The 14,785-nt window shown below is 41.7% G+C and overlaps 1 protein-coding gene across 1 annotated transcript in view; it reads left to right on the forward strand.

The window, feature by feature from the left end:
• The window catches only part of tnmd (tenomodulin), a 205,827-nt gene that overhangs the window by 115,463 nt on the left and 75,579 nt on the right, over positions 1-14,785 (forward strand). The window contains exons 3-4 of the mRNA XM_072594683.1: positions 7,419-7,559; positions 13,582-13,695. Of these exons, the coding sequence (XP_072450784.1) occupies positions 7,419-7,559; positions 13,582-13,695 (255 nt within the window). The remainder of the gene's footprint in view (positions 1-7,418; positions 7,560-13,581; positions 13,696-14,785) is intronic.

Raw genomic sequence — 14,785 nt, forward strand, 5'->3', positions numbered from 1 at the left:
GAATCTCTAATTTCTCGGAATTGACAGAGAATTCATTGACATGAATTCAGGATGGGTGGAATAACGTATTCTCAGTTTTAAAGCTCAATGAAATAGTTTTAGAAAATTATGTGAGTCAAAATACACAGCTGAAGATATGTCTTCAAGGTAAGAGATGATCATTTTGTTCCCTTGTCTACCTATCCGCTAAAACAACATTCAGCATTTTAGGAAAAGCCATTGACCTGAAACTTTGAGCTGATATTTATAAAGGGATCCAGGATCTCAATGTAAAGCAAGTCCTGAGCTTACATTTGTGACAGTGAGACCAACTCAGCTATTTTACAGCAGACCGCTCTCAAATTGACTATGTGTGGACTTTCACCAAGCTAGTGATGGCATTAAGGGATCTTTTGACACGGTGGTAGTGTCTCTATTGTGAGGGGGTATGCCGTCACATGTCTGAATGAGTTGATTCAAGACAGCTAGTAGGCTTCTGATGTTTACGCCCCAGTCAAAGAAACATCATCTGCACCAATGAGAGAGTTGGTTGCTTCTGAGCTGTCCAGGAGACCTTGGCAGGTGAGATGGAAAGGAAAAAAATAATGGTTTAAAGTCAATATGGGACCCAATGTCAGAAGATTCATCCCTCTGGGAAAATCACTGGGGTTACAAGGGCTGCTTTGCCTGCCTGTGGCTCCCCTCCTCATAAGCCTTTGCCTTCGTTGGGCTGCCATTGCAGGCTGTCTCTATTTAACTGGCAGCCTCCCCCATAGAGCCATGCCTATTAAATTGGGCCTTCAGTTATGAATGTGTGCTGCCTGTTTCCTTGGAGTAGGCAGCCTGCCTCTTCCTTGTCCAGTCCTCTGCAAAATGTTTCAGTTGTAGGAGCAACTCAGGGAGCTGACTGCCACAATTCCTCATGATCATGCAGACATCTTCTTGCCATTTTCACCCACCTCACCTCCCATCCCTCCCACCCCCTGCATCCATACCCTGCTTCCCAAGGGCTGGTCAAATCTTGGCCATCAATGCATGTTTCTCTCTGCGAATATGCTTCCAGACTGGCTGATTATTTCCCAGCATTTTCCATTTTAATTTCTGCTTTCCAGCATCTACATTATTCAGCTTTTGTGATACTTTGCTTGGCAATTGTTCAAATGCAGTCTTAACAGAGGCACACCAAGTAAGATAAAAGAGTGATTATGCATGATCTAAGTGGCTTATCATCTTTCCTTTGTGAGGGACTTACAATATTGAAGTGGGTAGTATCTCAAATAAAATGAAGAATCTTATGATACAGATACTGGACTGCATTTTTACAGCCTTTGTGATGACTACTGGGATCTCTTTATTAATATGGCTTTGAAAGAATGAGATCGAGTGAAAACAGGATTAAGTAACAGAGCTTGTAGATGAAGATAGTACTATTGATGCATTTACAGACTTTCAAAAACACTTGATGAAGTACTATATTATAGACTTATTAGCAAAATTAAAGCTCATGGGAGGCCAGAGGCTTGGTGGATACAAAATTGGCTATGGGACAGAAAGTAGTGTGTAGAGATACAACAATCCTTTTCAGAATGGAAGTACACAGTGATGTCCCCAAATGAGTAATAATAAGGACCGCTGGTTCTTTTGGAACACATTAATAATCTGGACCTGGATAAGCAGAGCACAATTTCCAGGTTTGCAGTCGACCTGAAACCTACAAGTCGTTAAGAGCGAGAAAGGTAGTATCAGACCTCAGGAGGTCATAAAGCAATTGTTGAAATGAGCAGACATGAAATTTCATGCAGAGAAATGTGAAGTGTTACAATATGGAAGAAAATAAATTTTTAAGTTATATAGTTTTAAAGCTGGTGGGGGATGTGGGAGTAGTGAGCTCTGGAGACGTAAGCACAGAAATCATTGAAGGTTTAGAAAGCGAGTTTAAAGTGAAGGCCTCTGGTTTCCTTGTCTTGGATTTTTGTTCGGGGATCAGAACCTGACATCGGATGAATTGCCGAATTCCCACCCTGTGTTGCATTGAGTGCCTTTAAAGTGGAGGCCAATTAATAGTCAGAATGTGTGCTGACCATTCAGTTCTGGATAGCTATCATGCTCACTCGAGGACCAACAGGAGGCCCCGATGATATTTCGGCTGCCCCTCCATCTGCCATAAGAGAGACGGTTTGTCAAAGGAATGTTTTAATGGTTTTTTTTATCATCGACAGATGTCTTAGGCTATGCTCAAGCAGGAGCAACCCCTCCACTGAGAGGCCATAGCAAGTGTTTGGGTGGGAGTTCCTCATGAGCTCTCCCTTCCTCTTCTCCAGCCTGCTACTGGTGGACCGCCGTTAGCCTTGACTCTAAATCAGTCTCAGTGGAGGGGAGACACATGTAAACACACTGCAGAATTCCTGTCAGTTTCTGCTGAATAGTTTTAATAAACCTTTGATTTAGCAAAACATGCCAGCTTCCAGAGTCACTGGCCCCAAAATGACCCAGAGGTGGGACCAAGGGAGATGACCAGCATACAGCCCAGTGCTGCAGGACATCCTTCCCCAGACTGAGACCAGGCATTTTAAAACTCAGTCCCTTATGTGCTAACTAAGGAAGTGATGTGAAACCTTTTATAAATCACAAGTCAGTCATTACAGTATAGTTTCCTATCATAGAGTCATAGAGTTGTACAGCACGGAAACAGACTCTTTGGTCCAACTCATCCATGCTGACCAGATATCCTAAAATAATCTAATCTGATTTGCCAGCATTTGGCCCATTTCCCACTAAACCATTCCCATCCATATACCCATCCACTTGCCTTTTAAATGTTGTATTGGTACCAACCTCCACCACTTCCATCAAAAGAAAGACTAAAGGCACTGAATTGTTCTCCTTGGGACACAAAAGGTGAAGGGGAATTTTGATAAGAATAAATAAGGATAAATTGTTTCCATTGGCAGGTTAAGTCATTAAGCAGAAGACACAGAATTAACGTCATTGTCAAAAGAGGGGAGATGGGGAGACAGTCGAGGTATTACTGGTAATCATTCAGGAGTCACTAGATTCAGCGAGGGTCCCAGAGGACTTGAAAGTCACTAACATGATACCCCTGTTTAAAAAGGGAGTAAGGAATAGACTGAATATTACAGACCAATTAGCTTAACCTCGGTCGTGGGTAAGATCCTGGAATCCGTTGTGAAGGATGCGATTTCTGAATACTTGGAAGTATATGGTAAAATAGGGCAAAGTCAGTGTGGTTTCATCAAAGGGAAGTCATGCCTGACAAATCTGTTGGAATTCTTTGAGGAAATAATGAGCAGGTTAGACCAAGGAGAGCCAATATGTGTTATCTGCCTGGACTTCAAGAAGGCCTTTAACAAGGTGCCGCAGAGGAGTGCACTGAGTAAGATAAAGGCACATGGTGTGAGAGGCAAGGTACTAGCATGGATAGAAGCTTGGCTGTCTGGCAGAAAGCAGAGAGTGGGGATAGAAGAGTCCTTCTCAGGATGGCAGCCAATGACAAGTGGTGTTCCGCAAGTCTTAGTGTTGGGACCACAACATTTGACTTTATGCATTAACAATCTAGATGAAGGAACTGACGGCATCTGGCTAAGTTTACAGAAAATACAAAGATAGGTAGAGGGACAAGTAGCATTGAGGAGGTGGGCAGGCTGCAGAAGGATTTGGACAGGTTAGGAGAGTGGGCAAAGAAGTGGCAGATGGAATACAATGTGGGAAAGTGTGAGGCCGTGCACGTTGGTAGGAAGAATAGAGGCATGGACTAGTTTCTAAATGGGGAGAAAATTCAGAAGTCTGAAGTGCAAAGAGACTTGGGAGTTCTAGTCCAGGATTCTCTCAAGGTAAACTTGCAGGTTGAGTTGGTAGTTAGGAAGGCAAATATAATGATGGCATTTATTTTGAGAGGAATTGAATATAAAAGCAGGGATGTACTTCTGAGTCTCAATTAGTCTGGTCAGACCACATTTGGAGTGCTGTGTGCAGTTTTGGGCCCCATATTTCAGGAAGGATGTAACAGGCCTGAAGCATATTCAGAGGAGGTTCACGAGAAAGGTGCTAGGAGTGAAAAGCTTAACATATGAAGAATGTTTGAGGACCCTGGGTCTATACTCGTTGGAGTTTGGAAGGATGGTGGGGGTGGGGGGGGGTGGTGGGGGATGCAGGGATCTAATTGAAACATACAGAATACTGAATAGTCTGAATGGAGTAGATATTGGGAAGATGTTTCCATTGGAAGGACAGACTAGGACCAGAGGGCATAGCGTTAGAGTAAAGGGAAGACCTTTTAGAATGGAGATAAGAAGAAATTTCTTCAGCCAGAGAATGGTGAATCTATGGAATTCATCACCATAACACCATAAGACATAGGAGTGGAAGCAAGGCCATTTGGCCCATCAAGTCCACTCTGCCATTTAATCATGGCTGATGGGCATTTCAACTCCACTTACCCACACTCTCCCCATGGCCCTTAATTCCTTGTGAGGTCAAGAATTTATCAATCTCTGCCTTGAAGACTTTTAACATCCTGGCCTTCACTGCGCTCTGTGGCAATGAATTCCACAGGCCCACCACTCTCTGACTGAAGAAATGTCTCTTCATTTCCATTCTAAATTGACTCCCTATAATTCTAAGGCTGTGCCCACGGGTCCTAGTCTCCTTGCCTAATGGAAACAACTTCCCAGCGTCCACCCTTTCTAAGCCATGCGTTAGCTTGTAAGTTTTTCTTAGATCTCCCCTCAACCTTCTAAACTCTAATGAATACAATCCTAGGGTCCTCAGCCATTCATCATATGTTAAGCCTGCCATTCCAGGGATTATCCATATGAATCTCTGTGGCACATTCTCCAGTACCAGTATGTCCTTCCCGAGGTGTGGGACTCAAAATTGGACACAGTATTCTAAATGGGGCCTAACTAAAGCTTTATAAAGTCGCAGAAGTACATCGTTGCTTTTATATTCCAACCCTCTTGAGATAAATGACAACATTATATTTGCTTTCTTAATCATGGACTCAACATGCAAGTTAACCTGGAAAGAATCCTGGACTAGCACTCCCAGTTCCCTTTGTACTTTGGCTTTATGAATTTTCTCACCGTTTAGAAAATAGTCCATGTCTGTATTCTTTTTTCCAAAGTGCAGACCTCGCATTTGCTCACGTTGAATTTCATCAGCCATTTCCTGGACCACTCTCCTAAACTGTCTAATTCTTTCTGCAGCCTCCCCTCCTCCTCAGTACAACCAGCCTGTCCACCTAACTTTATATCATCAGCAAACTTCGCCGGAATGCCCCCAGTCCCTTCATCCAGATCGTTAATGTATAAAGTGAACAACTGCAGCCCCAACACTGAACCCTGCGGGACACCACTTGTCACCAGCTGCCATTCCGAAAAAGAACTTTTTATCCCAACTCTCTGCCTTCTGTCAGACAGCCAATCCTCAATCCATGCTAGTAGCTCACCTCAAACACCTTGGGCCCTCACCTTGCTCAGAAAAGGCCATGGAGGCCAGGCCATTGAGTATATTTAAGACTGGGATGGATAGGTTCTTGAGTATCAAGGGGATCAAGGGTTACAGAGAGAAAGCGGGAGAATGGGGCTGAGAAACTTATCAGCCCTGATTGGTGGAGCAGATGTGATGGGCCAAATGGCCTAATTTCTGCTCCTATGTGCTATGGTCTTATGGTCTGATGGGAGAATTCTTTTTAATGCTCACTATCATGTTCTGGATTTCACTGTCTTAAAGGAAACAAGATTCAATAATAACTTTCAAAGCAAACTGGATAAGTGTACAACACTAAGAGAAAAAAATTGCAGCACTATGGTTAACTGGGCAGAGAAGGGAGACTAGCTGTTGCAAAGAACTAGCACAGCTGCAGTGGGCTGAATGGTCTCAATCTGTACACCAAAATTCCATGGTTTTATGAATTTAAAGGTGAATGTTGTAATTTTGCAGATATGAGGCATTGAAAGTGCTACTTCTGATTGGCATAGGGTGTGTGTTTAGAATAATTGTGTTTTGATCATCTCTGAACAGATTTTCAAAAAAATGATAAAGATAATATTTCAAATGGTTACCTTTAGCAGTCGTTTGCCATCGCATGAAAATTAATCCAGTGTATGCTTCATGTGGCAGTAAATCTTTTATGTCAGTGAGAGAAAAAAAAACCAAATTGAAGCAGTTATCAAGGCAAATCCAATTAACCATATATTTCAACTTATAACACTTTCACTTGTACCAAGCTGTTATCCTCACAGAGAAAACTGAATAAAGTTGATGCAATTTTTTTAGTATGACAAAATTAGAGCCATCAGTTAAAAAAAGAACATCTTTATGTAAAGTGTTTAGAAACATTTCAATGTAATAAGGTACTTTGTGAATCCATGTCATGATTTAAGTTAAGGTCATATAATCTTTGAAACACACCTAGGAACTGTCATCAATGCTTCATTTCACCCTTCTGCAACTGGTAGATCGTTTAGGTGCAATGAAATATTTTCTGGATACTTGATTGACAGTTCTGTGAAAATATACACAGATGGGGTTCTTCAAAATATGGCCACCCTTACACTTCAGCATTTGCCATCACAGTTTGATGTCACATCCATTGACATGGGTCATTCTCATCATTGAGAAGATAGAAATGAATCCATTTCAACTAATATCTATTTAGGTGGCTTAGCTGATTGCTAGCAGAATTTGCAGTATTCCCGGTTGAACAATAAATCTCTTTACAGTGCCTTCCATGTGCACAAGTCAGAATATTGCCCACACCCCACCCAAGGCCTCGTAATTATAATGCTTTGGGACTATTATATCTCTGTGGCATTGTTAGCCAGGGTTGTAATGATAGAGCCATGGTGTCTGCCTAATTAGCCAAGGGCAAGTAATAATATCAGAATAGTTTTCTGTTTCCTTTTCATTTCCTTTCTGAAAGCTGTTACACACATGGGCGGCACGGTGGCACAGTGGTTAGCACTGCTGCCTCACAGCGCCTGAGACCCGGGTTCAATTCCCGCCTCAGGCGACTGACTGTGTGGAGTTTGCACGTTCTCCCCGTGTCTGCGTGGGTTTCCTCCGGGTGCTCCGGTTTCCTCCCACAGTCCAAAGATGTGCAGGCCAGGTGAATTGGCCATGCTAAATTGCCCATAGTGTTAGGTAAGGGGTAAATGTAGATGTAGGGGTATGGGTGGGTTACGCTTCGGCGGGGCGGTGTGGACTTGTTGGGCCGAAGGGCCTGTTTCCACACTGTAAGTAATCTAATCTAATTTCATTAGACAATTTACACTGTCTAGTGTCACAAACATGGCCAGTCAAGACAAACAAGGTCAAACCTTGGACTTTTCACTGGAACTAAGTATTTAAAAATAATCAAGTATTCAGAGCTGTATTGAAGTATTAGAATTGTAAAACAAATGATGTTTGATTTTCAGGTTTATGACATATTTTATCGAATAAACATCAATGGTACTGTCAAAGCAAGTTTAATGAAGGTTGATGCGGTAAACAGCTTTGAGACCTTCACAACTGGAAATGGTAGCGAAGAATCTGTGGAAATACATGATTTTAAAAGTGTGAGTCAATTTTTTTTCAATATTTCCCTTTCCTTCCAAATGTCTTCAGCCCGTTCGTAAAAACAAGCAAGTAATTGATGCGTAAATATGGGAATTCAAAGTTAGCTTAGTCAATTAGTAGATATCAATTAAAAAAAATACTTTATTGTAAGCAATCATAATCCATTTATTCATGGGAAAATGTCATTTGTTTCTTTTGGAATCCAAATAACATGCACGTGGAATTCAAACAGCATTAAGCTATTTTAGAGAATATTTAAATATATATTGTCGTGTAAACAAAATATCAATCAAATATTCCCAACCTCACATTGACAAACTGTTTGTGATGTAAGCTTCCAGTTGATCCATTTCATCTTAACAGCAATTCTTCACCGGAATTTATTATCCACCTACTTTGGGTTTTATAAAGTAAGTTCAGATAGATTATATAAAATGTTTGGGCACAGACCTATAAAATTGCAGCTGCAAAAACTAATTAATTACACTTGGAATTAATTCAACCCCAGGTTAAAAGGGAGAAAAATAGCAAAGTTGGGGCTAGGCACATCAATTATACGCCAGTCAAAGGCTCGTTCTTTCATTAATGAAGCTGTGAAAAAGTAAATAGACATCAACACTGGTGAAATCTCAGAGTACTAAACAATAGAGTAATGCTCAGAATCTGCTCTCAGTCTCTCTGAAACAGGTGTTCATAACATCTAAAAGCATCTTCCATTCAGTTCTTACCTGGCATTAAAGAGTTTTGCAAACATAGAAAGTTAAAAGTAAAAGAGAAGGGTGGGCCTTAGTTTTTGACACCCTACCCTGGATAAAACAGCTTGACTATTTACCCTATTCATGCCCCTCATGATTTTATAAACCTCTATAGGCCCTTGCTTAGTCCCCGACATTCTGGGGGAGAAAGCTCCAACCCATTCAACCTCTCTCTATAGCTGAAACCCTCCAATACCAGTAACATCCTTATAGATCTTTTTCTGAACCCTTTCAAGTGAAACAACATCTTTCCTATATCAGAATTGAACACAGTATTCAAAAAGTGGCCTCACCAATATCGTTTCCAGCCACAAGATGACATCTCAACTCAATGCACTGACCAATTAAGTTAAAGATCATGCAACACTAGTTTATAGTCCAACAGGTTTATTTGAAAATACAAGCTTTTGGAGTGCTGCTCCTTCATTGGCTCATTACCTGACAAAGGAGCATGCTCCGGAAGTTTATACTTTCAAATAAACCTGTTGGACTATAACCTGGAGTTGTGTGATTTTTAACTTTGCCCATCTCAGTCCAACACCAGTACCTCCACATCATGGCTAACCAATGAAGGTAAGTGAAACAAGCATCTGCTTCACTCCCATCCGAGGAAATATGCAACCCTCGCTATCTTTGTTCAGCAACACTCTACCAAGTGTATAAGTCCTGCTTTGATTTACCTTATCAAAATGCAATACCTCACATTTATCGAAACTAAACTATATCTGCCACTCCTTGGCCCATCAGCCCATCTGACTAAGGTCACACTATACCTTGAGATTTCAACTGGCCTCAATGGCTCAGCAAAAAACTTCCATCCCAAAACAGCAAAAGAATGACAGACTAGAATACCAAATGTCATTCTGTGATCTTATGCAGCACCCCATCATAACTGAATGGTTGGGGTTGAGATGCTGCTGCTCCATCACTATTCCACATTTCCTTCAAGCACAGCTTCCCTGATGGAGGGTGGGGGGGTAGGGGGTAGAGATAATAATGGCTTCTTCAATGTCAGACAGCAATGATGCTAGGAGTGCTCAGCAGGTTGGACATCATCAGTGGAAATAGAAATGGGTCTCTTTGGTGACTCTTAGAACTGAAAGTGCTTAGAGAAGTTTTTTTTTGTACAAGGCAGGGGCATGGGGAGCCAAGAACAAATGGATTTCCCTGTAATAGGATGGAAGGTTGGGAGGCTAAACAATAAAATGGATGATGGTATAAGGAAAATTGAGATGGTCATGGGACAAGTAAAAGAAAATACTGAAAATTCCAAAGGGTTTTGGTCTTCTCCTCTCCCATGTGCTGACTAAAATGTCATTCTGAGTTCAATCGACAATAAAAGAAAACACTTCCACTACATTGAATGTGCTGTGGACAGAATGTACAGTTGGATGTGGGAGTTTGGCCACTGGCTGGGCATAAGACCTGCCTTCTAGGGCCATGAGCCAATCCGAGTGGCGAGATCGTGCCAGATTGTGATCCTGCTCATTTTCCCAGCAGCTTTATATCCCAGACTGAACGAGATCACAGAGCTGTTGGGCAGTAAAGTCATGAGCACCCTGGGAGGAACGTGAGAGAGGATGTGGGGCAATGGCTTTCAAAGGACAGGAAGTAAGGGGTTGTGATCATTTTGGGCACCATTGCTGTGCTCCCAGTCTGACAATGGGTCATTAATCTGAAAATGAAAATGAAAATGGCCTAATTCACCAGAAGATGAGCTGAGCACCCAATGACAGGTACTGAGCATCTCCAGGAACAAGGAGCTACTTGTCTGATACCAAGGTAAGTGCCAATCATGTTGGAGACTGCTGGTACCATGACAATTAGTTACATCTTGAAGTGGGACATAGTGGAAAGCATCCATGAAGTCAGGACTGTGAAGAAAAATCATGGGCACCAGTACTACTTCTACTTTCAGCCCCCTTATGCTGGCCCAACATTGGTCCTTCCTTTAACCTTCCCCTTTCATCCTTCATAAGAGAGAACGTAGGCCTTTAATGTTTCCAATGGCAATCATTAAGATATTCTCAAGGACTTATTTTATGGGGTTACTTTTTGATTTTCAGGGACTTCATTTTTTTTAATCTCATGAATTCATTTATCAAGTGATGCACACAATAATAACACCTTTTATCTTTCTGTTGACGTATAGGATATTTGGACTCACAAGAAACAGACTTAGTAGTACAACAGTACCTTCAATAATTATCAACTCTCCATTCAGTTTAAATCCACAGCACATACTAAAGTCATTTATTTGTTAGAACCCTCAGTACTTACATTGACACAAGATAACAGGGATAAGTTAGCATCAAACTTTTATTTTTAAAATAAAACTGTGCACTTCTACAGACAAAAAACCATTACCCTCAACACGCATTCCACAGAACTGGTGAGGTCACAGCCAATATCCTTTCCTTGTACATGCACAAAGCTAAAATATTTTTGCGAGACAGCTTCTACTCTGTTCACTACACTGCAGAGCTCAATCTCAGAGTTTAATTTAGCAATTAGCACAATGTGCATCATAACAACATCCACTACAATTTCTCTTCATCACCTCCCACCCCAATATGCATAAACATATCCAGCCTAAAGTGAGAGATTCCATATTTATTAGCAAGGAATTCATTACCTTATGTAATTTGCAGTTTCCTGGTTCCTAGATGGTAAAGTTTGTTGACAGGTTTAAATTGTTCATTCTCTTTTGCAGTCCCCCTCTCCCCACACCCTCAATCTGCAGCCTGTCTCTCTCTCTCTCTCTCTCTCTCTCTCTCTATCCTCCTGCAGCCTACATCTTCCATTCCCCTTGCAGGTACACTTTCTTTTCTTCATACAGCCTCCCTTTCTGTCTTTCTGACTTGCAGCCTTGCTCTTTCCCCATTTGCAGCTTCTCTTTCTTTCCCTCCTACCTTACACCCACCCTCTCTTCCCCATACTTCAGCCTCCTACTCACTCTGACCTAGTGCCATCCTTAATATTTCACTATCACCCTCACCTTTGCTACCTCTCTCTCTGCCCCTACTTGCTAGTGAAGGCTCTGTCTATCTTTCTCCTCACCCTTGCAGCCTCCATCACATCACCTACTGTTGCAACCTCCCTCTTTCTTCCCCACAGTATCTATTTCTCTCTCTTCTGCTCTCCAGACTACTCTTCCCACCTCTCTGCAGTCTTTACCCCGCTCTCTGTCTTCCCCCAACCCCGTTTTCCTTTCTCTCTCTTCTTCTTCTTGATCTCCACGGCCTACCCGCTGTCTATCTTCCCAATCCTTCTGATTGCCATAGCCTCCTCCTCAATTTCTTGTCCCATTCTGCCAGGCAGTTCGTCGTCCCTGGATCTTTTTATTCTCCACCCCACATCCCCAGCTGAGCCAAAGCGCGTGTCTTCGGACAGGTCCCATTTCCAAGCTCAGGTCCCCAGTACTGGCTCCGCTTCTCCAGCCGCACTTCCTCAGCCCCAAGCCCTACCTCAGCCCTCCGACCTGCACAGCTTGGGCCCTGTGACTCCCATGTACTGACTGTTTCTGCAATTGTATCCTTGTTCAGTCCCACATTTGCTGAAGATAGGTTCAGTAGTGAGGCTGTCGCAGCAGGCATGAGAGAGAACCAGCCAGTGATTAGATGAGCTGCTCCTCAGACTTCCTGGGCATGCATGTTAGCATTTTCCTGGGATTTCTGGGGGGCAAATTTGCCTGTCAGCTCCCAGGTTTTATGTATTCAGCTACATTCTTAATCAACCCGGGCCTCCTACAGCACAGGCCCTCATGATTAGAGTTATGCACTTCACTGCCCCAGGCTTTGCAGAGCAAGAAGAGTAGGAGCAAAACATGCAAACTTCACACAGACAGTCACCTGAAGCTGGAATTGAACCCAGGTCGCTGGCTCTGTAAGAGAGCAGTACTAACCACTGAGCCACGACCATGCCGCCTTTGATTCATTCAAATTACTTCCCATAATAATCATGACAATTACAATATCACTTTACAAACCTTTGCTACTTCCATCCCTAAAGTTTTGACACAATTACATTAACGTTTCTCTATCTTCATAAACTGGACTTTTTTTTAATGTGTATATGTTTTTATACAGCTTTCTCTCCCATGACTGTATGGCCAATGCTCCCATTTTTAAATGCCTTTCCCTGTGCTTCTGTTTAAATGATGCACCTTTCTTCTGACCTGCTGCCAAGTCTTCTAAATGATGGTGACAGCATGGAAATCATTATGAATTGCAAGGGATATTTCCGTCTTTTCTCTTCGGGTAACTGTCCTTCCCTGGCAAAAATAAGCTGCAACGTGTATGACTGTGCTCAGCAGCACTTGCAGAGCTTCTTCAGTGAAGCCAGCTACAACCAGCTACAATCATGCCATACCTCCCATCCCGCACATCACGCTAGATTCATAGACTTTTTCACAGTCAGGGTCGGGAGACTGCTGAGCTGCCTTCAAAAGCATGAAAAACAGCCTCACCACAGCCACCTCATTTCCTTTCCACCAGTTTAAGAGTTTGTGTCACTTTCTCCTCGTTGATCTCTCCATTAAAACCCAGTTAAGTTACAGGCTGTTAACTCATACATTAAAATGCGCAGATTAAGATATGTTGCATTTTTAATGAACAATAAACACTCTGTTATTGCCCATTTCACATTGGCTCTACCCATTCAACTGATGTTACACACTGTCTGTAGGTGGGGAGACAAGAGTTCCATTCTAGCTTTTAGAGGGCGCATATATATCTGTACCAGCTCTCATAGGTCCAAATCATTACGTCTGACCAAAAGTAATTGTATTTATTACCGTCATGTAATAAACCTTACATAACGTACATACTCTATGGTTGTATATCGTCTACCAGTAATCACAGATAGGCCTAAGACAAAGGAAGATTGATGGCAGTCAACTACCTCAAACAATCCTTACCCTGTTCACGTACTGATAGATGTGCCAACATCCGTCATCTGGGAGCAGTAACGTTTAGTTTGAATGGCACAGAACGAGTGTGTTACATGCTCCCTTTTTTGTTACTGTTGTCCTATTCTTTCTCTATTTCACATAATTGTGCCAAATATTGTCTCAGATTCACTGTCCATAACAACAGGCTGGAGAATAAGGAGGCCAGTGTGGCATCGGAAGCTCCAGGCATTGGTCCAGTTGTGGTTGGCTAATTTAAAAAAAACCGATTGCCATCATTGGTCGTTTAAAATGTTTTGTTTTGTTTTACAAACACAGCACGTCTGTAAAGTATGAAGAACAAATTTTTTGTTTTAGGGACTGACAGGGGTATGGTTCGCTGGAGGAGAAAAATGCTACATCAAAAGACAAAATAAAATGAGTCTGCCCAAGACTGCACCTATCAAGAATGATGAAGAATTGATTAGTCTGGTATGTATGAAGACCTTCCAGTTTCTAAGCTATTTATTTTGAGGTTCATTAAACTCTTTCAGGGTTGCCAGGTTTTTTTTAAAAAACCTTTAATCAAGAATTTCCCTCAATTTACTTTGCTATCATTTCACTCTGGCTAGATTTTTTTTTGTTGTTGGTGGATTTTGACAACAGAATGTACTGAAAGATGCCAAATTCTTCCAGCAATCAAAGGAGGAGTTGTGAAGCACTTCTGAATCTATGGCAGATTTAATGGCAAAGATGTTCAAAACTGCTGAGCTGATCATCGCTTCTGCACAAAGACAGTTTCATGTAAGCATCACAGACTCCCACACAGATGTAGTCCAATGAAAACAAATTGTTACCAAGACAACCACATTAATCCCTTCCCAGCAGTTCTTAGCAGGCTAATAGTGGTCATGTGAGTGCAAGTCTGACACTTTATGATTTTCACCACTGCCCATTTAGGACTTGTAAACACTCTCTTAGTAGTGATTGGATTTTGAAGTGGAAAGCTTTGCTGCTTCTATCTGTTCTGGAGACTGACGAAAATAACACATGAAGTGAAACAATTTGCCCCGATGGAAAACGGCTGCTTTGTTTAAGACTAAGATGAAGTGACATTGTTGGGGCAAGTGAGTTTTACTGCATTCTGGCTCAGCCTTTAACCTATGATTAACCTGATGCCAGTCTGTTGCAAATTGTTTTCATACCTTTCACAGAAACAGCTTTGATAAGTGAGTTTATTTTGATGTCCCACACATTTCACATAGAAATAAAATGTTGGACAGAATGCATTACTACACTGGATACACAATTGATGGATTTTTATAACCTGCAGCTATGTGATCCACTTTGATATAAGATAGAAGAAAAATACATCATTTTTGACAATGAAAAGAATATAGCTTTGTGTTTAAATTTACAAATTACTGTTTCTAGAATTACAAATCCACCTCAAAATTGTTCTACCTGAATTAACTTTTGTACTTTATATTTCATTTGTGTTTGTTTGTTCATTATTACTTCCTTTAACTCTGTGTTTGCTCTATGTGTCTCTCTTTTTTGAGGTTTTACATAATAACCCCAT

The sequence above is a fragment of the Chiloscyllium punctatum genome, chromosome 25 (assembly GCF_047496795.1).
Source record: "Chiloscyllium punctatum isolate Juve2018m chromosome 25, sChiPun1.3, whole genome shotgun sequence".
Classification (NCBI taxonomy): Eukaryota; Metazoa; Chordata; class Chondrichthyes; order Orectolobiformes; family Hemiscylliidae; genus Chiloscyllium; species Chiloscyllium punctatum.